The sequence below is a fragment of the Sinohyriopsis cumingii genome, chromosome 6 (genome assembly GCF_028554795.1).
Source record: "Sinohyriopsis cumingii isolate HCF-2022 chromosome 6, ASM2855479v2, whole genome shotgun sequence".
In the NCBI taxonomy this organism is placed as follows: domain Eukaryota; kingdom Metazoa; phylum Mollusca; class Bivalvia; order Unionida; family Unionidae; genus Sinohyriopsis; species Sinohyriopsis cumingii.
The window spans coordinates 69,303,410-69,327,483 of NC_142966.1; the positions used below are offsets into that span (position 1 = coordinate 69,303,410).

At 36.5% G+C, this 24,074-nt stretch overlaps 1 protein-coding gene across 1 annotated transcript in view; it reads right to left on the reverse strand.

Annotated features, from left to right (window-relative positions):
- Positions 1-10,170: 10,170 nt before the first annotated feature.
- The window catches only part of LOC149797145 (uncharacterized), a 34,275-nt gene continuing 20,371 nt past the window's right edge, over positions 10,171-24,074 (reverse strand). Inside the window, exons 7-11 of the mRNA XM_089961820.1 lie at positions 20,708-20,792; positions 19,810-20,001; positions 18,883-19,011; positions 17,096-17,140; positions 10,171-11,450 (exon numbers count right to left, since the gene is read on the reverse strand). Of these exons, the coding sequence (XP_089817946.1) occupies positions 11,209-11,450; positions 17,096-17,140; positions 18,883-19,011; positions 19,810-20,001; positions 20,708-20,792 (693 nt within the window). The 3' untranslated portion in view covers positions 10,171-11,208. The remainder of the gene's footprint in view (positions 11,451-17,095; positions 17,141-18,882; positions 19,012-19,809; positions 20,002-20,707; positions 20,793-24,074) is intronic.

A 24,074-nucleotide genomic window follows, 5' to 3' on the forward strand; every position in this document is an offset into this window, starting at 1 on the left:
TTAGTCCTGCGCACCTCACCAGGTTGGAAATTTACGAGCAGGGCAGCGTTAATTATTGCGAGCGCTAAAGTGATTGCAATAACAACACTAGGACAGCAATATCCAAAGGATATTTTTATTTATTCATGTGCGTATTTAACTAGTCGTGTAGTTCCCCATGACGTCGTTTATCCTCGATCATGAATTTATTGTAATTCCACTCAGATGGATAAATGCTTATTAGGATAATTTATTGTCTGATGGAGCCATATACATATATTATGATACTTGATTGTACGCGAGCGTATCTAATTCCAACACGTGACTATTTTCAGATAATATTTTACTCGCGCACGAAGATACCTTTTGCACAAAAAATAATCGAATACACCCATACCAGCAAGGACACTATTTGCGACGATACCAACAACGGGATTAATTACATATGCGACAGTGAGCGATGCAAGAATTGTAGATAAGCCAAGGACACATGGAGATGTCGCATAAATAACTCCTTCGAAGACAGTGATTCTGCGATTGTATTTTTATTCTTTCTTGTGATGTTCCGCGATGACGTTTTTCACAGCTGACTGAAATGTGCATATTGTTCGTACGTGAATGCTGAAAAAATGGTTGTTGTTTGGTTCAACTGGTGACTCGTCGTCATCGACAACAAAAGAATCGTGTTTGAAAACATTAAGATCATCCGTGACAGGAGCTTCGGTTCTGTAGTGGTTCAGCTGTAAGCAATCAACGTTCTCGATCAACTCAACAATCATTATGGTTTAGAAAATACCACGACGTGGAATATAATTATCATATGGGTTTGTTTATCTGGCGAAGCCTATTTGAAGGTGAATGCCCCTTATACGTGCTGTTATTGAATGTGAATTATCAGCACTGTCTTTCCAGATTTATGCTTGTGTTTATGTTTCTGTTGTTGTTTTTTTTTTATTTTTAACGCAGCTTTAGCAAGCTAAGCCATATCGATATGATGTCTGGAGTGTGGGATGTCTAGCACTGGGGCATCATGCCACAGACATGTAGCATCATGTCACACGCGGTCACGTTATCATGACACCAGGCCGACCAGTCCTAACACAAACCTCTTAATGCTGAGCGACAAGCGAGGCAGCTGCAAGTACCATTTTTATAAGTATACAAATAGTAGCAAAAATCGACTAATACATTCAGCAAATAGAGACTTTCTTTCGCCTGAGTGCAAATCACAAGAAAACTCTCAAGAAGCTAACCAGACCATGCATAAAAGGTACGGATTCGTGCACCATCTATTATTTTATTATAGGAAAAATGTAGATTGCCCACAACGGAGGCTCCGCGAATCCGCATCACCGTGCAAGTCTCAGATTGATAAATGCAGTCTTAGGAGCCATCCCACATTACGTAGAGGAATCAGAACGAACAACGTAAGTTTTACTGTTTTGCCCTCGACGGATCAAACCTGGTTGCCTAATCCGGATTTGTTTATGCAAGGTCGCATTTGCCTGGCATCTTGGATGAACTTCAGATAGATACATTATACTTTAAAACACATTGTGCCAATGAACAATATGGTGTCATTATTATTTCCTTTACGTTATTGTTTATAAGGTGAGATATAAACTACAATACCTGTACACACACACACACATATTTGTAAGATTGAAAAAATCAGTTAGAAAAAACGGAGAAGTCCCTGCCCAATTATCAAAGTGATTCACAATTTAGAAACTTGTACATATATATATATATACATATAGACATAGATACATATATATATATATATATATATATATATATATATATATATATATATATATATATATGAGGATAATTGCAAATTGTTTTTGCAACCTAACGTGCTACATATTTTCAGCGCCATATTACCGGGTAACAAATATATGCCGTAAGTACTAGGAGCAAAGATTTATCTTCTTACTCTAAAATATATTGCTTGAATCTTAAGGAAACCATTTAATCTGAGTATTATTTTTGTTAACCAAAATTAAAGTTTCAAAATAACGATTGTACAGTGTGTTGTAAAGCGGAAACATACTTAATAATAAATGTTCTATATGGAGCTTTTACCGCTTCTAATAAGACCTCATATTCTGATTTATTCTAGGTATTCCTTTTTATTAGTACTCTCTTCAGTCTTGAACATTTTATCAATTTCATCGTAACTTTATTCACTAATCCACTGTTCCAAATGCGTAATTATATGTACGGTTGTAAGCATTTAACACGGCAACTGGTGTAGGTTTTCTCAAAGCCTTATGTGCAGGAATGTCTTCTTCATGTCTATTACCATTTTATTTCTTCTTTGATATATCTCCAATCACGATTAGGAGAAATATGAACGTTATTGCATACTATGTTTATTTTTTAAGATCAAAATCATTGCTTTATTTAGAGCTTATTCATCAGATGATGGTGTTTTACATACTGGTCATGATTTTCCTATCCGAAAGTAGATCTGAAACCTATATATTGAGTTTACTTGCTTTGATATATGTTCCTGTGAGAAATGACAATACGTCCTGATCTTGCTACCAATACGGTCCAGTTTAAACGAATTTGACAGAATTTCATACTACAACGTGCTCTATATCTGTTCACATTATTATCAATATCGAATTTTTCCATTGTATTGATGAAATATTGTACATATGTAAAATAATTACTTTTCTGTAATAGTATTTTCTCTCGTTAACTTCGTTTTCTATGCTTACTTGTATAACATTTTTTAAAACCAGATTAATGTGCTAAACCGAGTTGTTGTTTAATGGTAAGATGTACTGCTTGTTATATGTATCATTATTTCATTATTAGAAATTTGAACATATTAAATAATGTTTGCTACGCATGTTATTGTTTTCACAAAGTTATCAAAACCTTAGGAGTGTCTAAATCAAAGAGTGAAGGACTATATTCACGGCTGACTTCGCTTACACTTGGAGAAAGCGATTGGACTTAATAATTTATGTAGTAAGGGATATAATTTCAGAGCTGATACATAGTGACCTAGGGTTTGTAGTTGTTACTAACGTCCTGTTGTCTCGTTGATGGACACTACGTTTCCTAGCTAAAGACAAAAGATAAGCATAATGGTCACACAATGATCCATCCACTTTCTTATCGTTTCTAGAAGAATGACGATCAAAATAAGTCACTAAAGAATATCCCAGACTGCGATGATGCAGAAAATACACACAGTACTGTCCACACACCAAGGATATCTGTGCCTTGTAATTTCACATTATTGAATCGTGTGGTCTGAGCATTTCTTCTCATAAAGTCAATGATATCGTCGTCCAAAGGAGACAATCCATACAAATCAAAATATTCCACACATCCTTCTTGAGGAAAGTAGACAGCTACCCAGTGGGTTCCTGGGAGATGATTGTCATCCGTGTTGATCACATAAGCTTGATGGTCTTGAGGTTTGCGATGAGGGAGTTCATCTTTTGCACATGCGACAGGAGTCCAAGAAGCAGTATACAAACTGTGGTTCAAAAGATAATAAAGTTCCCAAGTATCCTTTGTTTGTCTTGGCTTTTTTTCTTCACAGGTAATGATAAGTGATCAATTCTATCCTAACGTTTTGCTTGTAAATGTCTGGCAAGTAACCTTTTCTTCGTTTCGTCTTCCAACTCTGACCGATGAGAACTTCGATGCGATGGATCTCTTGAGTGGATAATGGAGGACAAGAATGTTCACGCAAGCCTTTATACAACTGTTGCAACACATCTTCTTCTGAGATGAGACTCCAAGCTTCTTTAAGATTTTCGTCCAATTTTTCTTCTTGACTCAGCATCAGACATTTATCGTGTTGAATGGGATGATCGTTGTGACATCCATAGAAATCTTTCTTGATCAGTTCCTTAATTTTTTTCTGCCAAGTGTTTGGCAAAACAGGAAACTAAATGTGCTTCTTGTTCTGGCCATCTCGACTTAATCACGATGTCCTTTTCGTCTTTGTCTTGGGGTTCTCCTTTCACAGGCTCTTCACATTCCATGTCCAAAGAATCTCTACTATATAAACATTGATAAAAGTCTTCCATGACTTCTAATAGTCTCGAATGACTTCTCTCGAACTGTTGATTTCTAAGGTATTGTCAAATTCTTCATACAGACTGATGTTCACTGTGTTATCTGGGGGTAGTGGATTCGCAAACTGAAGTTCCACATGAATCTGACCGGATTTTATAGGATGGAAATGTCCCTTGTCGCTGCCTTGGACTGGAGTGAAATCAAAAGCCCACAAAGCATAGCCTCCTGCATAATCGTCGTACAAAATACCTTGACTGGTGTTGGTCCGTAACTGTCCGGTGGCTTTGCACAGGGACAAGTACGATCTCAAATAATTCCTGTCACCAAACTTAGGCTCGAGGGTCTGGTACACAGTATCTAGCCATCGCGACTGACTTCGATTTTGGCTACGTTGTAATGTTGAAACTGGAAAGGATTTTTGTTGTGAAGTCCATTGAAGGCTGATTTATTGAGGATGCCAATGATCAAACATTTGGGTAATTGTCCTTGCAAGAGATGATCTTCGATCATGGATCGCTGTCCAGCAGGAACAGTGAACGTTTTCACTTCCACTCTTTGTATCGGATACTTGGCGGTCGTTCTGCTCAAAGTGTGACTGATGTCATTTCCCGCTTTAGGTAACACTTCCACACGACGCACGTACAGCCTGGCTACTTGGAAGATAGTTTTGTATTCGTTTGCATGGGCCAACAAATGGAAAGCGGCACAGCTACGATTCAGTCTTAGGCGGATATCCACTCCATTCAGCAAATACTTTTCTTGTAACCACATGTCCAAATGCAAAAGATCCAAAGTTCTAAACTTCACCCTTGCAAAATTCTCTTACGACAGTCATTAAACCCTACATTGTGAGGATTGTCTCTGCTGTCAAGACTGTGTCGTTAAACATTCTCACTCGCCGTGTCAGGTTTTCATTCCACGCAAGCATCCTGATGAGTATTCTTATCTTCTTTTCCATACGTCAAGAGATTTTCCAGGTACACTCGATAAAGGTAAGTATCCATGCTGCTGACCAGTTTGTTATTCAAGTACAAGTCCACTTCGCTGAACAAGGAATGCATGAAATTGTTGACAGGAGCTACTCTAACATCGGCTCCAGGATTATTGTTGTCCATTTTGATCACTTTGACTTTCAAGTACAAGTAACTGCTATTCAGATCGTTGTAATCTTCGGGCTGACCTTTGATATCAAACTCGATGGGAGCTGAATCCGTCAAAGAAGAGATGGGATGAAGGTGGCATGGCAAACAGATCCAGTTCCGACTTGGAACAGACACAAGACTCTTGGTGCATCACTTTTCTGTTTCTCAATAATTTAATAATCAAAACGTCAAAGTGTCGGACCGTTCTTCTTTTCTTAGTCTCTCTAGCTTTAGGTGTATGAAGTCTTGTGAAGGGGTGTTTTCTTCGTCGTCTTTTTCTGCCTTGTCCTTGCTGTGTCATCAGGGAAGCAGGAATGCCTGACTCGGTAGCATTCAGGGCACCTATAGGAGTTTCTCGTCGGCCCAAAATGTCTTTGCTCGTTTGCAACATGACATTTTTGCCTGCTCTCAAGAAGGCTTCTTTAGGGTTTGCATATCTCCTAAACCATGTCCTCGTTGTCGAGCAACCCCTCGGTACACTGGATACATGACTTACAACTCGTTAGAGAACCGCTTTCGAAAGCGGAGTTTCACCGTGACTTTTCCTTTGGTGAATGAAATAATTTGTCCCAGATCTCCTTTTACAGCAATGTTGACAGTGTCAAAATACGACTTACTGACGGGCAAATAATGAGGATGTACAAATTCGCGGTGAACCTGATAGGTGTTTCCACCTTAATCGTCATGACATAATCCACTTTGAAAGGAACGACACGCAGTAACGGTACGGATGTGTGTCCCACCACATTGTACTGCACCACATCGCATTACCCAAAGATCAAATTCGGTACTTGGTTCATTTCTACTGGGGAACGAAATAACTTGGTAAAAGAATCTTTGTCGGAAACGACTGGTAATTCGTTTTTCTTCATCATGGCCATCCTCATCTCTACGTCCCTGCCCAAGATGTCAAATAATTCAGGACAAATTAAAATGTATATCGTTTTATCCCCCTCAAATTTCATGCGGAAGCGACGAGCTACTTTATGGTACCCCAGGGTGACACTTTTTCTGACACTCTCCAAAGCTTTAAGAAACACATCATTAAACCTGGATGCCATGGTGCTCACTTTTGCATTTGCTCGTCATGAACTTCCACCGTAAAATAATTTTGATTTGGATGGACAGTGAGGACTTTGGTTGGGTGGATGATTTCCACTAAAGCCACTTCCCAATGGGCTTCGTGATTTAATTGGATGGCCTGAGGTAATTTGACCTTGTAACAGCACAAAGTGTTATTGGGAAACACGTTCATGGAACTGTCACTGGGTAAGGTTAAGTAAAATTGGTTGTTATTGTTCATAATTCCAGAGTTATGTGACTGTCCGAGGCGTTACTGGAAGTCAGATGCGTGTCTCCGCCCAAAAATAGGGTTTTTGTTGGAGTGGTGACTGGCATTGGCACTAGACACAAGATTGCCATTGTTCCCGTTTCAGGAGAATTTCAGGGAGGGATTGGGAAGCAGGTAACCGAGCAACTGCTCAATAAAATGGTCCACAATTGTTTGTCTCCTTGTTGCAAACTCAAATTGGCAATGATGCCCCGATGACACAATACACCACACAGATTTGGCAGAAAAAGACGATTTGCGTTTTAGGCACACGTTCTCCACACCTCAAGCACAATGGTTGCTTCTGTAAATCTTGAAGAGAAGAGCTGGGTGAAGGATTGGTAGACATAGCTGCATCTGTTTGAATGGGCATGATGGTCACTTCTTTTCATAGTCGATGACTTGAGAAGCGTCGATCCAAGAATCAAAACTGGGTGGATATCCTCTTCAACGTACTTTGACTTCTTTGACACGTCGTTGACCCACTTTACGGGTTCTGCATTCGAGAATGGTTTCGATGTTGTACACGTCTTCTTTCTTGGTGACACATTGTAACTCAGCGAAGTAAAACGTTCCTTTGAACACTTCTCCGTTCATTTCTTCCAATTTATAGACGGTAGGATGACGGCCATGCACTCGTCCAGTGACACGATTCGGTGGTCCAGTTAGGTAAGTAATCCTTGTCAAAAGTGCGTTTGGTTTTGCCAATGCGCACCCAATCTCCTACGGCCAACATTCCACTTTTCTTGGGTACAGCCACCGTCGGGGACGTACCAAATAGGCAATCAGAAACCAGCATTCATTGTCGGGAGTCACCTCTTGCGAGGCACGTCCAATGCTACGATGAAGATTGGTTGTACGCTTGCACCAGATGCGGTAACATGTCAATGTACTTCAGAGTCTGGTGATGCATAAAATAATTCCACATGCGTTCTTTCAAAGTGCGTTGAAAACGTTCCACGATGCTGGCCTTGGTTTCAGGATTCTGGGTGGTAAAGAAATGAATGTCATGTTTCTTTAATTCTTTTTGGAAAGCTTGATTCAGAAATTCGGTGCCTTTGTCCGTTTGCCATTGTAGAGGGTGACGACCACTTTGTTTCAACACCCGTTGCAGGGCTCGCACTATCTCGCTGCTCGATTTGGAAGTCAATGGCACGAGCCAGGCAAACTTGGAAAAAACGTTCATGACACAAAACAAATATCTGTAGCCGCGATTGTAGGTAGCCAAATGAGAGACATCGGCTAAATTGGTTTTGCCATTTGATGATCGATGCCTTCCACTTGGGCGTGACTTCTGGAAAACTTGTGTCAAATGGGTTTGTGTAAAGTGTAGGTAGCTTGTTCTTGTAACCATCGTTGCACTTGAGGTAAACAGAGACTTTTCAGTACAGTTTTGGCAGCACGATACAATTTTTGAACTCCTCTGTAACTGCAGGATGGGATGGATCATAGTAAATGCTGGCTAACACTTTTTCCATTTTTTTGTTTGTTAATAAGTCACCCACTCTTCGTTGATGCTACTTTGGACAGGGCAAAAGGGTGGTTTGGAAATGGATTTACGTGTCCGATGAGCCACGGGTGTAGAAGTCGAAGGTAGTGGTGGAGGTGGTAATGGAATGGTTTTGGTCTTCTTTTCTTTATCCACCTCTGGTTTCTGGAGGAGTGGTTATCATCTTTTTAACCCAAGCTTTCATTTCTTCTCATTGGGGTGTGGGAGAAGGGGTCAACAAGGATGCTGCAATCTTACTAGATATGGGAGCTGCTGACGATATTTGAAAAACTTCTCATATCTCTTCTTCCTCAGGCTTTCCTGGGGTGGCATCTCTCATGGCCACTGGGGATGGTAGTGGTGGTGGTGGTGTGGGGGATGGACTTTTCATCAAGGTCTTAAAATCTTTCAGAGTGGGTAGAGCTGTTTCGTCTAAAGCTTTCTGGTGAAAAAGTTGCAGTCGTTGCAAGAGTTGACCGTACTTTTGCGATTTTTCTGTTTCGGACAAATTGTGGCGATCCATCAATGACTGCAATTCGTGTTGTAACTGGGACATCTTGCTCAAATGGGGATTGGGAGGCAAATGCGGGATTCATTGTTCTTGCCAACGATGGCATTCCATCCATCGTTTGTAAGGCACTAAAACTGGTTTTCATCCTTCCATCAGATGTCAAGGGTCACATATGAGATCTTGGGACTCCAGACGGCCTTTTTATCTTGCTCCCATGAGTCCTCCCAACATGGTTCCCAAGACTCCTTTCAAGATCCAAAGGTCAAAGATTTTGATTCTCGAGAAGAGATTCTTCTGCAACATTCTCAATTCCAGACACGAGTAATGGTTAAACACATACAAAGCAGTAATGAAGCATGGCTAAATCTGTTGGTAGAATTTTCTCTACAAGAAACCACAACCTAAATATATTCAAACTATACTTAAGATGGATTATAAGGTAGTTCCATTGCATTTGTCGATTTCTGGTCATTTTCATATGAAACAATGCACTAAAATTATAGCCGCATTTAAAGTGAGTTCACAAGTCGAAAGATATAAAATTAAGAAATATTCAGAAATAATAATATTTAAAAATAAAGTTTATAAATTAATAATTTACTAAGTGTGGGTTTCCAATAGTGCATTACGATTTCTTTTGTATGAATTAGGTCTTGATATTTGTTATTAAATTCTAAGTTTACAATTAAGTTAATAATAATATAACCAATAAAACATTTATCTGTATCTCCTGATAAAGACCACTAAATAAAAATAAATTTACTAACTACTGAAATCTCTATTGCATATAAGGATTCCCATTACGCAGCATGTTGGTCACATTAAGGTGAAATATTCACATTAAGGTGAAATATTCTTTGAGTAAATTAGCAATATTATTAAAAGTATGTCTTCAATGTTTATTTTTTGATTTCTCTTTAACACCAGAAATAAAAAGCCCTTTATATCAAGTTACTGTCAAATTTTATGAAATTCTGTTGAGTGGATTCTAAAAGTCATTCATGATTTTTCTAATTTTAGTAGCAGCAGCCATATTTGACAGTGGATCAGCATCATTTGTAAAAAAAAAAAATGGAATTCTCTTTATGCCAAATTTTGCTGAGTAATTTCTGAGTAGCTGTTTAAACAAATATTATATTTTAATATTTAATGTAATGGTGGGCATAATGGATGACATATTGGAATGAAATGAGGCAAGAATACTCCCCGTAAAAGTGTGCAAACTAGTGTAGTGATTTCTGGCACATTGCCAATAACAACTGTGAACTAATTAACTGTGACTGATGACAGAAGAAGAACCATACCCATAAGCTCACTTTTGCCAAAAGGCCAGATAAGCAAACATTTCAAGTCAATGAATGAAGTCATGAAAACTGACCTGGTATATTTCTCATGGACCTGGTATGGAGTAGCTGAACCATACTTCATATGACTCACTTTGACTAATGAAAATTAAAGAAACTATGTAATCTAAAGCGTTTAACAATATGCAACATGTTATTCGCTAAATTCGTATTCAATATATACATGTCAAGTTTGCTGTAGGAACTGGGATAGAAAAGTGCATACTTTGTTGTTTTATGGGATTATGTATTTACAAACTAGATTTTCCATATAAATTTCAATCACTCTAGTACAAATCTGTATTGAATGAACAAAAGATATATTTGATATTGATAGTGATCATTTAATGACAATAGAAAACAATATATTTCATCTTTCACCTTTTCACAAGCAATACAAACCTTTCATCTCTAGGTATTTTAAGATCTCCTCTATTTATAGGTCTTGGGCACTTGCAGGTGTTCACTTTTCTGACAGGTGTGATGTTTCTATATTTTGGTTAATCAAAAGCTCTAATTTGTTATATGATAAAGAGAAGAATGAAAACTTTCTATTATATTCTCTCAAATTCTCAATGTAATTATGAAAATGCATTCAATTATATTTGTTCTGATACTATAGTACTTTTTTCAGTCTGTGTTATCCCAAGTTACTGGTCAGTGTGTTTTGATGTCAGGTCAACATTTTCTGCAATAAAATATTTTGGGTAATAAAGTCTGAGTCTTCCTGAGCTCTTGGAAACATTCTATGCTCTTTATATTTCCCTCTAACACTGCCTTTCTGTTGTTATATAACTTATCTGGATTTATTGCAGCAACATGGGCATCTCCAACATTCAAGCCATCTATGTTACAAGGATCTGGCAGGTTCTCCTAAAGAGGTTTTTAAGAACATGACTTGTATCCATTCTTGACTTTGACCATTGGATAAATCTCTTCTACGTCTTCCTCTGAAACTTATGCTTCTTGCATTTAGCATTTTATTTGATTTCTCTCTTGCTTTACACCCTGTAACTCTTTCATTTTGTTTATTATTGCTGACTTCAGTTGGTTAACTCCCTGTCATTTCATGTCGTAGGTTCGCATTTGTTCATTATGACCTGGTTCCCCTAATACTCATCATTTGTTTTCTGTCCATTTAGGCTAACATCCTTTCCACTTTGCGTATTTCAGACTGGACTAAAACAATCCTTTCCACTTTGTGTATTTCATCAGACTGGACTAAAACAATCCTTTCCACTTTGTGTATTTCATCAGACTGGACTAAAACAGTTTTTCAACTAACCTCTGCATGATGTTGGTGTTTCTGTAAACTCTGCCCTTTTCTACATGTATCTGATTATATTTCTCTCGGGTAACTCTTATCCATGAAATGTCTTCACTGTCCCTTTAATCAATGTCCTGCAGATTGGACATTTCCTCATGGCTGGGGCACAGTCAGGACATGTCACAAGGTGACCACAAGGCAGAAAAACCACACTGCTGGTATTTTCTAAGCAAACTCTGCACAGTGTTGCTTCACATAATTCTCTGTGTTCTCTCATAATTTTGTCTGGATCTGTTTGACATTCATCCATTTGGGTATTTCCTGTTGCCTTATGTCCTGAAAGAAACCACAAAGAACTTGCAAGACGGAAGGGAATCTGAATTGTTCAGACATCTATCCACTACAGGGTCCCGGAAGCTATATATGGAAGTGCAGTTATATGGGCATGAAAGCAGTAAATAGTGGGTGCAATAGTTAACAACTACTTCAAAGCAGGTAAGAAACACATTATTTGAAGACATATTTATTTCCCCCTCTGATTCATCTGAAATATTTTATCTAAAAGAAAGAAGTGATTAATAATTTCTAAGATTAATCTATTCTGTTATGATACACAATTATTAAAACCCCAAACAAATGACGTAAAGATTTAATTAATCCTCCACAATATGACATCAATAAATGCCATTCGTTTAACTCTGCAGACTCTAATTCAAAACACATAATATGTTACAATAGTTTTTCCACCAGAAAGAATAAAAGACTTTTAAAATATAAAATCACAACACCCATACATGGCAGCTTTATAGGCTCACAACATATTAGTCAGAAGGGTGGGTGGGGTGGGAATTTAACATATTTATGAAAGATTTTACAGGTAACAACAATACATGTAACATACAAACAATAATATACTGATAACATAAAGAACATCAAAAAAGAAATAAAATAATAACGATGGCAATTATAATGTAGTTACATGACTTTTTGGTCCAAGTATTTAGCAAGTACATGTGTGTGTGTGTACATACTGATAACGAAAAATTACAATTATACAATATTGTATTCATAAATGCAGTGAAGACATACCAAAAAACGCATTATAAGTGAAGTCACTTTCATGATAATAAAATAAGAGTTTTTCTACAAACCAAATTTTGCATATGTATACACACAATGCAAAAAGAGGGATTTAATAACATAGAACTACATTAGGAATGGCTCTCATTAGCTAAGAGATATTGGATGAAATGAAATAACTAGATTTTATAGATTTACATTAACTGCAATCACATGTACTTCACTAAAGGGCTACCTGACACTAAATGGTATTATAGCAAAGATATACATGGTGTATAAGCTCTCAATACACCACTCCCTCGATAACACTGGACAACAAATTTTTACAAAAGTCATGTTACTGAAATAAAATTAGTCAATTCTTATCAATTTTTATGTGCTGAACACGAATATGACAGTCAAATTGCAAAATTGGCTCTAGTTTTTTTGTAATCTGCAAGAAATTAATGTTTACATAACGAAATGCATTCCAATAGTAAAAGGTCAACTGTAATAGCCTACCTATAAAAAATCAAGTCATTGACTACATCTTAGATTTCTTCGCCTGTCTCTTGTACAGCTGTTCGGGAGCATCTCTGAGGAGTGTCCAGCAGTAGTCAGCCAGCATTGTAGTGGACCATTTTCCCTGGTATCTTTGTTCCATTGTTGCGATATCTTGATGAAAACGTTCGCCGTGTTCATCACTAACAATACCACAGTTGCTAGGAAAGAAATCCAAATGGGAATGAAGGAAGTGAATCTTTAGAGACATATTGCAGCCAAGTTTCTTATACTTCATCAACATGTCTTCTACTAGTTCCTTATAGTTTTCTGCCCTAACATTTCCGAGGAAGTTTGTAGAAACTAGGCGAAAAGCATTCCATGCTTGTTTCGCGTCACCTTCCAGCAAGTTGTTGAACCGGTCATCTTTGAAAAGCTCTCGAATCTGAGGACCCACAAAAACTCCCTCTTTAATCTTTGCTTCGCTGAGTCGAGGGAATTTTTCATGCAGGTATCGGAATGCTGGCAAAGTCCGGTCAATGGCTTTCACGAAGTTCTTCATCAAACCTAGTTTGATGTGAAGGGGTGGTAGCAAGATTTTCTGAGCCTCAACCAGAGCTGGGTGTTGGATATTCTTCTCTCCAATGGCTACATTCTGCCTGTGAGTCCATTCCTTCCTCATGTAGTGCATTTCCCTTGCTCGGCTATCCCACTCGCATAAGAAACACATGTATTTTGTATATCCTTGCTGCAGTCCCATTAAAAGGGCAACTACCTTCAAATCACCACAGAGGTGCCAGCTGTACTTGTTATACTCAATGGAATTCAGTAGCTGCCTTAAGTTATCGTATGTCTCTTTCATGTGGACAGCATACGCTACTGGAATAGATGGAAGAATGTTTCCATTGTGCAAAAGCACAGCCTTGAGACTCAGTTTCGAAGAGTCCACAAATAGTCTCCATTCTTGTGGGTCATGAGTGATTTTTAAAGCATTCATGAGGCCCTCAATATCGGAACAGAATATCAGATTACTTTCCTTTCTGAAGAAAGGCTCCAATTGCTGGTGGCGCTTTCGATATGCAGTAATTGTGACATCTTCTTCTAGAAGATTCCATTGTTGGAGTCTTGATCCTAGCAATTCTGCCTTGTTCTTTGATAAGTCCAAATCACGAATCAGGTCATTTAGTTCTTCCTGTGTTATTCTGTGTGGGGTTGATGATGCACCACAGTGAAAATCTGGATCACTGCATGCTGATGGACCAGGAGAAGAACAGGTCGACTCACCTTTGTCTTCGTCAGATGAATCAAGAGAATATTCTGCTGGAGGTTCTGGAATAGGAAGTCCCTCACCATGTGGAACTGGTCTCAATGCAGACGGAATGTTTGGGTAGACTATTCTAGACTTCTTTCGCTTCGTTATTCCGCCGGAAAGAGGAGGAACCAAGCAGAAGTAACAGTCATTTAGGTGGTTGCTTGGCTCTCTCCACACCATTGGGACTGCAAACGGCATTGATGACCTTTTGCAATTCAACCACTGTGAAAGCTGTGTTGTACATGTAGCACAGCATATATGCGGAGTCCAAGGCTTGTCTTGGTCACCAACCTTGCATCCGAAGTAAAGATGATATGCCTTCTTCACTTGAGAATTGATACTTTTCTTCTGGTTGGCAAATGTCACTTCCCCACAAATATAGCAAAAATTGTCCGCGGTATTAACACACTTTCGAGGCATTACTGTTCTTTATTGTACGTAAATGGATAAAATAATAAGTTTTATGTAACAGTAGCTTGAACTGTCTCGCACAACGTCTAAAATATTTTAAATGCTGAACCTATCTGATTGGGCTTTATATAGTACACTGCTTACGTCAGCTTCAGCAGCCGCCTGGCATTAGTATAATAGGCCTACACATGTATAGTACACTGCTGACGTCAACTTACTTCAGCAGCCGCATGGCATTAGTATTGCATTGCATCAGAAAATGATGCAATCAACTGTGGATGATGTGAGCATGATGGTATTATGCAATGTTACATCATTATTCCGGATGTTGCTGCAGTCCTACTGGAGAAATTTACACAGTGAAACATAGAAAATGAGGTATACGAATATCTTCAAAACGAGAGCCAATACAAATTTTTCACGGTTATATTCGTGTTCGGCACACCAAAATACTACAGATTAGGGCCTTTTCAAGTCAGTAATGATTTCACTGTTGACCAGTGTAACTTGTGCCCTGATAACTCGCAAACCCACTTAAAATGCTGGGTCAAGCATTAATTCCATTTTTTAAACCAGAAAATATCCCCAAAATTTATCCCTGTTTGTTGAACTTGAAGAAGATCATGATCAAAATCGGTAAAAGAAACTCTGATGTATCTTTCATTTTATTGTCAAAAATGGTAGATAGGACCTGGAAATTTTAATCAACACTATGAAATATCAAATTTAAATATAGGTCATACAATTTTTTTACATTTTCTTTCAAAACGACATTCCTAGTACACCACAATTAATGATATGTAAGGAAATTTTGATCAATGAAAATGTCACTTATGCTGAGTGGAGACAGTACTTTAATAAATAAATACAAATCAGATACTTTTGTTTTCAACTGAAATTTTTGTTCTAGTTCTATCTTTTAGTTTCTTTTAAGTGTAATCATCATAAATGCAATGTGTCCTCTTGTAATTAAACGTAAAATGCATCAATCTAACGTAAGAGCAATGTCCACGAGCGTTTCTGAGAACCTAATTAAGTGCCAACCATGTTTTGATAACTGACTTCTGTAAGTATTTGTTGTATTATTGCACTGAATTAAAAGCTGGTCTCCTTTGTATTATCAGGTTAATTATGTCTTTTGAATCAAATAAAGGAGGTGGAATAAAAGAAAAGTTAAAAGGCATGAAAATACTACAAACTTAAAATCTAGCAGCCCCTGGTCGTATGTTGGGTGAACTCACTTCATCTGATCAATCAAACACTTATAAATGTTATTGTGTATGTAACATTGTTGTTGTTGTTGTTGTGGGGTTTAACGCCATTTTTCAGCACGATAGGCTATACATGGCGGCCAGTATTAATGGTGGAGGAAGAACCCGGAAAACCCCGGAAAGAACCACCGACCCACGAGAAGCTACTGGCAAGCTTTCTGACATGCCCACATGGGCTGAATCTTAGACTCGAACCGCCGCAGACAGAGGTGAGATGACAGTGATCCGTAACGAAGAGCGCTTTAGACCACTCGGTAACATAAACTACCTTAAATTAACCGACTCTTTCATAACTGTGATCAAAGATAACAAGGCAGCCAAGCGAAATGAGTACTTCGTAAAATAAAGAGCTTGCTTTCAAAGATATGGACCATTATGGGCAAGCGAGTTTCAGAGAATTCTTTAACTGGCACTTAGAGATATCCTCAAAAATGATAAGAAGTTTTATTATTACTTCCAATGAAATCACGACATCAATGTTGTACTAATTGTGTGAAGCAAAAATTGAGTTTCAACGTAGACAATTGTCTCACAAATTAAATGTTGCATATTTTTGAAAAAAGAGGAATCTTGGTTGGAGGTGTTAGTCTAGTTCGCTGCTCTGTGGACTCCTGATTTGGCAGGATAATATTAAATACCAGTACTCAAACCAGACTCATCAAGAAAACAAAAAGCTGTGACGTAATACACAGATTTTTTTTTTGCGTATACATAATGGTTGTTGAAACCAGTTGGAACGATCTTTCATATGTTGGACATTTGAAAATAAATGTTATTTAAACAGAATAACAAACAACTTCATTAGAAAAAGTGTATTATTAAAAATCACTATCGACATGATTGTACAATGAGGGTTCCATAAATAAACAGGCCAGTTCCCTAATGCCGCTCCCCCCATGGTTTTCTCAATGTCAAAGCCATTTTTTTCCTTCAATTTTTGGAGGTCCCTCAGTAACTCAAGCCTCGCTTGTAGTGTGGTCTATGTTTGTGGACCCCATTGTGCGTTAGTTAAAGAGGGAGAAGTGTATTTTCAAGAAAATTCTGTAAAGAATTTAAATCAACAGGACTAGCTGTCTGGGACCAAATCACCCCTTTTGCTCTGGCACATGTAGAAATTTAGCGAAGCTTGCTGCATATGATCTTTTATTTATATTATTTTCATATTAAGTCTGAATAATCTGAGTACCCTGCTAAACATTTTTTTAAATGCCTTCCCTTGATACTACGTATTTTTAAATAGTACAGCCTTTAAAAAAAAAGAAATACAAATTTCAAGAAGAAAACACAGAAATGATGTCATAAAATTGGAGATATTTAGTATAAATGTATTTTGTTTATTACTATTTCTCATTTATTACCCTCTATGCTGCAGGATACATCCAACAATATCTTTAAATTATGCAAAAACATGTATCTCTAGTTCTTACCTTGCTGTCCATCTTCTTTATTACTAGCTTCACTACTTATGTTAGCTGAAATATCAACATGAATATAAATTAACACAATATGTACATCCTTGAATGAAGTCACAAGTAGGAGCTGATGGGTTAGCAACATGTGACTAGGAAACTGACAACAAGTGGCATCACAATAAAGTAACTGTTTAATCTGAGGACTTATATGATTCAGAATTTGTTAATCGAAAGCAGTTAAGGCTTAGAACCATCTTAACATAGATTATCAAGTGTTTGACAGAATACATTGTCTTAACTGTGAATTGTGTTATCATTACCTAGGTAAGGCATCTGAAATCAAGGCAGTGTGTGTATGTATGTATGTATGTATGTATGTATGTATGTGTACTGTAAATAACAATATTTCAGCTTTAGCTAATCTTTAATTTAATCATATTAGTTACAACATTTAAACAAACTAGCAATGGCCAAAAATATGATCTGGCAGTAGATGTACCCTACCAAATGAAAAGCAATGTGCTTGCATGCTATGCTATGTAAACACAGACAAAATGAACTCCAATCACATTACACGAATCACTGCCAAACATCACCAAGTGGATTTCTTTAAATAACATCAATATGCTATCTGTTTAATTAATGATGGCTACTAATATCTATTCTTGGTTTCAACTTGTTAGAACTGTCCATCCATCCTGGTAGGTGTCAATGAACATTTGATTACGTATATTTTCATAACATACATTTCGCAAGTGTAAAATCCTACGAAAATTAGTTTGCTTGCTAAATTCTTAAACAATGTTTGATCGCTAAATTGTTATGATTTACAGTAGGACTTCAAAAAAATTTAAATACAGAAAGTGACAAAGAAGATGAATCAACCTCAACAGCTATAATACAAGATATTATCTATGCAAATGATGATAACAAAACCAATGTAAAATAGACACCTGCCTGTCTTTTATTCACAAATGAGACAATAATGTTGTACACAAGTTTACTTATACTGTCATGTGTTGAAATTAAATAACAGTACTGTTGAAGTTTGATGGCAGAAAAAACTGCAAAGCTTCTTTGGGCAAGGCACATTACACCCAGTGCCTTGAAACCAAATAGTCTCTTCTTGCCATATTGCCTCCTTTCTACAATATTGCTGTAATAATATTACAATATCTGATTATTCACAATAATTTTATTATATACTACCCATCACAATGAAGATATATTTTTGACAATGTACCAAGACCAATGTTACAGCTTCTGGAAAATTCTTTACCTTTTTCTACTGACCATGGCCTATAGGCCTCTGCAATTTATGTTGTTGCCAACACAATCTGTTACACAAGCAGTATGCTACTACATATTGGTAAACATCCTTGGGTAATGGGAAAAGGGTGTTTAGTGGATATGCATCAAAATATTTTGATGTGACAGCCTATATATCTGTATAAATTTGCAGATGTTTTCATTGCATGAAATCCATCGATTATACACCTCACTGTCAAATTAAAGCACTACAACCATAATATGTCAATTGATATTGTCTTGTTTTAATAAGAAGAATTAAAGCATACAAGCCTGTTTAGCGCTCCAAGTTGCATCTAAAATGGTTGCATTTGGTCATTGTATTTGTGACCAAATATCCTGAATAGCAAGTGAAAATTGTCAATTGGTCCCCCGCTCCAAAAGTCCACATTCAGCATTTTCACGCAGCTGCCAGAAAACCTCATAAAAACAGCAATTGTATCATCTGCTTACAATTACTAAAAGTAACAAATTTTCAAACAGTTATATATTACCTTTGTCACTGCTTTTATCTTCTTCAGCAGCCTGCAAAGAAACTGGCTGAGTTTTACATTGTGACTTGTCCTCTTCATCAATTTCAAATACAGCTTCCATTATAATTTGTCCAGTCAGTTCTTCACTTCCTGATCAGAAATGAAAAAGTAATATTTAAAACAGACTGAAATAGTCTTTTTAAAACTATTAAATTTATATTATTTTAGAGTACAGGTGTCAAAAACAAGAAATTGGCTGGGGTCATTTTTAATCATGACAAGCATCTTGTATAATATATTGCCAAATTTCAGACAAATTAAACCTCAGAATGAAAGTCTTTTAAAATTTTATAGCAAGTTGCAGGTCATATGGGGTAGTAATATTTAGCAATTTAGAAAACACTACCAATCTGTCCTATTTCATGCAGTAGATATCTATGTAACTTTCAAATTGGCTGACCTACAAACCTGAGTATTTCCAGAAACTGATAGCTTATTTCTTCATTCTAACAGCCATCTGTGTAGTCTGATCTCAATTGTACAAAGATGCTGTCTATTCAGCTTACATGGCTGTTCCAATGGTTAACCAAGTTTCAATCATGAGGAATTACCACAAGAACAAAATACAGTGTATGTGAATCCATTGAATGACCTAATATAGTGATAAAATTCATGACATTTAAGTCTGATCCTTACTGATATCTACTAATATGGAGGCTGTGTGTGTAAATACAAGAATTAATCAAATTAGATTTCCCCCAATTTTGAAAATATACACATAAGGCAGTAGTGTTGCATAACATTTGTTTTAGTATTCATTTTTAATATTCATTTTTTTCTGAAATTCCAGGCTATTCATGCTGATATAAAATGACTATCTGGGTAACTTGATATTAAATTTTAATATGCAAGTGAAACCAACAATAATATTATATTATAAACACTGACCCTTCTTCATCAGTACTCTTTCAATGGCACGCAGCACCAGCTTAGGTTGGTAGCCCATGTCTAGTACACTCTGAGCTGCATCCGTCAGCAAGTATTTCTGTATCTCTGTATTGCCACGTGGCAGACTGGATGCTGCTCCCCTAACAACATTGCCATCTGTGGCTCCCTCACTGCCTGGAAACTCTTTGGAAGCTGTGGAATTAGTATCAAAATTGTTTGTGGAGTTATGGAAATGAAGGAAAGTCTGTTAACTAGTGATGACATTCGTTAAACCTTTTACTACATGCCTAGTGTGTTACTTTGGTTAACATATCCATATCATAATTTGTTGATATGCAACAAGTGTAATAACACTTCATTACAGCATAATGACATCTAAATGTCAAGTATGGCAAAAACTCAAAGTGTGCTAAAATGTTTTCTAATGAGCAATGTAAGTTTACATTCTATTAAGATGCTACATTTATTAGAAGCTGGCAGTAACTGTATGGAACAAACTTCATCATTGAATTGTATCTAGCATCATCATCTTGTGTCTGTTGTTACTGACTTGTGTCAAATGTCACTGACTTGCATCTATCAAATTACAAATAGAAATGTTATCACTCCCAAATATGTACAAAATGTATTTGGACAGAAATTTTGTTCTGCTACATTTTTGACTTTCCAACTACCCAAATATTATACCAGTGGTGCAAAGGCTAGAACTGACCGTGACTTATACTAAATCGATTGCACTGCTTAAGTTTTGTGTCAAAAATAAAAGCATAAATATACATGCTATAATTAAGTGGATGTGTTGTGCTCCCTGTATTATACCATCACTACAAGAGACCAAATCATTGTTTCTCTTCTAGTATGGATATTACAGTTTCCCTGGGGATTATTCCCTTATTACCTTCCTTTATGATAGCTGTTGGGGCTGCTTCATTGTTATCTTGTGATGCCAGGTTTCCTCCATCATTACTTCTTGTTGCCTCCTCCTGTCAAATAATTTAAATATTAAATTAAGTCTTTAAGTTTCAGATTAAGCCTAAACTTGTAAGGCCTAAAACATGACCTTGTCCCATATTTAACAAAATCAGGTCACCTTAGGACAGATCAGAAGATGTGCAATTTTTTTCAGGAGTTTTAATTTGAAATTAGAATGAGTTACATCAACCAGATTTTTTGGCATGCAAATGGTCTTAATGACAAGTACTGAACACATTATCTTTTTCTATTGAAAATATGCATATCATCTTGTCATGTCAGTCCTTTTATAGCAGCGTGTTGCCTTTCATAGTGTCTTTTTATGTAGCACAAGCAGTTTAGTACTTTTTACAATGTTATTGCCTCAATTATATTTGTAGCAGTCCTCATCATGTTAATCTCAACACTCAGGAGAGGATGAATTGCTACTGGATCCAGAATTCCTCTTGAGATAGCCTGAGGTTTCATTTGCACAAAGTCCATTAACTGCCTGCACTGGAATGAGAATGTTAGTAAAACTTTCACCAAGTCCGTCCCTTGAACTCGATTTGAATGTTATTTATATCTATATTGTCACTGTGTGCTTGACTTTTATTCATGACTGTAGCTTGCACGCTACACTAATGGTCATTTGTAAATAGTCTGTTTTGATAGCTACCTTTTGTCAGTGTTTTTAAGTTATAAATAAGTTGTTTATTGATATTTGAGTTCAAGGTCTAGCCTTATTTACAAAACTTAGAATGTCCTGGATGCAAACTTCTGACCTACATCCTGGTCATTTTAAAGTGTCTTAGTTATTTTTTATATCTGTCTGAGGTAAACAAAAATTATTCATTCTTCTTTTAAGTTCAGTATGTGGAATTACTTACATTTTGGTTCAGATATAATTTGAGAGGAATCATTTATTTAAATTATTTATTGGAATTACAAAGGGCGCAATGACTTTTGGAATAAAACACTATTTGGGGATTATTGTGAATTCTATTTTAAAAAAGTCTGGATTATGTCATTGTGACACATGATGACTATCGATACATCAACAAATTCAAGATTTGGTACATCAGCATACTGAATATTGGAATTCATTCAGAATGCTCTATACTTTTGGATTTGTCATAGAATTGTTAAGACTATTTGGGATTTAATTCACAATACTAAAAGTTCCTTTTAAATTTTTACTTTGCATTCTAAGGAAATAAATTGTTTGTTGAAGTTGACATCTAGGATCTGATATTCTTTAAAACATATCACATAGTAAAAACTTGTCCTCAAAACTTTTAACTGACTTTATTTAAGAATTGTCATTGTCCCTAGCAAAGATTTTAATTTCACATATTTGAGAAATCTTTAATGAAAGCAAGCATTTACAATATCATCTAATTTAGTGAACTTTGTTTCAACTCTTATCCAGGAAATCTTAGAGTTTTTGAAAAAGGACAAGTTGCTTGAGCTTGCCAGACATTTTGATATTTCAGAAGTACAAGTATTTTTAACAAAGCAAGAAATAAAAAGTATTTTTTGTCCAGTATTCTGTGGAAAAGGAAATTTTTAAAAAATGTGCTCTGGGTTTAATTAGTAAGTCTGTCTATGGTTTGGATAGGAAATTATAAAGGAGGTAAAGTTAAAAAACCCTGATGGAACTAGAGTTAAGAAAGCACCAGCTTCATAATGAAACTGTAAATGCAGAGCGAAGAGAGAGAAATACAAATTCAGAGTGAGGAAAAGGAAAGGAAGGCATATACAGAGGATAAAAAAAGAGAGAGGGACAGAAGAGAGATAAATGCAAATTCAGAGAAAACAAATACAGATGCAGAAATAAGAAAGGGAAATATTATTGAAATAAAAAGAATTAGCACTGGCAGGCAGAACACACTCCCCCTCTTTAGACACATGTTCAGGCTTTGATGTTATCAGATTATTAGGTTTAGCTACCCCTTTAAAAGAAAAAGAAGTAGATAATACTTTCCTCACAATGAAAACATTGCTGTAAGCATCAAATGGCAAAAAGAGCATTGGACTTGATTATTATAAAGTGTACTTATTGGCAAAGCTCATGAAGTCTGCACTTCACTGTTGGTACAACAAAGTGTTGATTATCATGTAGTTCAGAAATGTATCTTGAAGGATTATGAATTGGTACCAGATGCATATTGACAAAGGTTTAGGAATTGTAGAAAAGAAATTGAACGAACCGATGTTGAATTTGCAAGGGAAAAAGAGCAACTATTTGATAGGTGGTGTTCAGCTAAGTTGGATGAAAATGATTACAAAAACTAGACAATATTATGATAACTTCAGACGGCTCAAATTACACATTAGCTGAAGAGTTCAAGAATTGCATCCATGATGATGTCTTAATGAGCAAAAGGTGGAAAATGATATCAGAAATCGTTATCTCTTCCTATGTGTACTTATTGTAAGGAGAAAGCAGACAAGATTTCACAATGCAACATAAGCAAGAGACTAAAGACATAACTATTCCAAATGCTCTTATTTCAAACAGGTCTGCTCTAATTTCAAAAAGGTCTCTTATGGTTTTGTATTGATAGTAATAAACTAGTTGGGTCCAACAAAGCCCTGACTGATTTTATTATGGAGAATTATGAACCATTCTTATTCAAAGGTTCCATATCAGTTATTGGTGATTCCACTGAACCTATCCCTATTCAAATATTAAGAGACACAGGAACTTCTCAGACCCTTTTATCTGAGAAGTTGACTTCTAATGAGAGTATTATTATGCAGGTAGTAGAGTACAGCTTTGTTAATGTTCATATCCATTGTGAAAATTTGTCATCAGATTTGGTCTCAGGACCCAAGAATGTTGGAGCAGTAACTTCTTTACCCACTGCGGGTGTTCATTTCAAGGCCATGACTTAAATGTAGATGGATATAAGGTTGTGGTTAATCCAGTTGTAAATAACAAGTGTTGTTTGGATAAAAAACTTAATCCACTTGAGATTGAAATCCCCAATACATGCCCTGCTACAGCCATTACCAGAGCTATGGCAAAAAGAGTTCTTTATTTTAATCAGAGTGACAAACGACAATCACTCAATGTTGAACAGGAACAAGATCTTGAGAGATCTCCTGCTTGTTTCAGAAGCTAGTACTGAAACTGAAGCCATGCAAGTACATTTACCGTTTTTATAATTTTTGAAAAATAGAGACCGCCTGAGGTACCCACTGGTGATGTGTGGTCAGTGAGCTATCAATTGTTGTTCTGAAGTCATATTAACAGGATATTCTTTGTCTAGCCCAAAAAACTCTCTTGGCTTATCATTTAGGAGTCA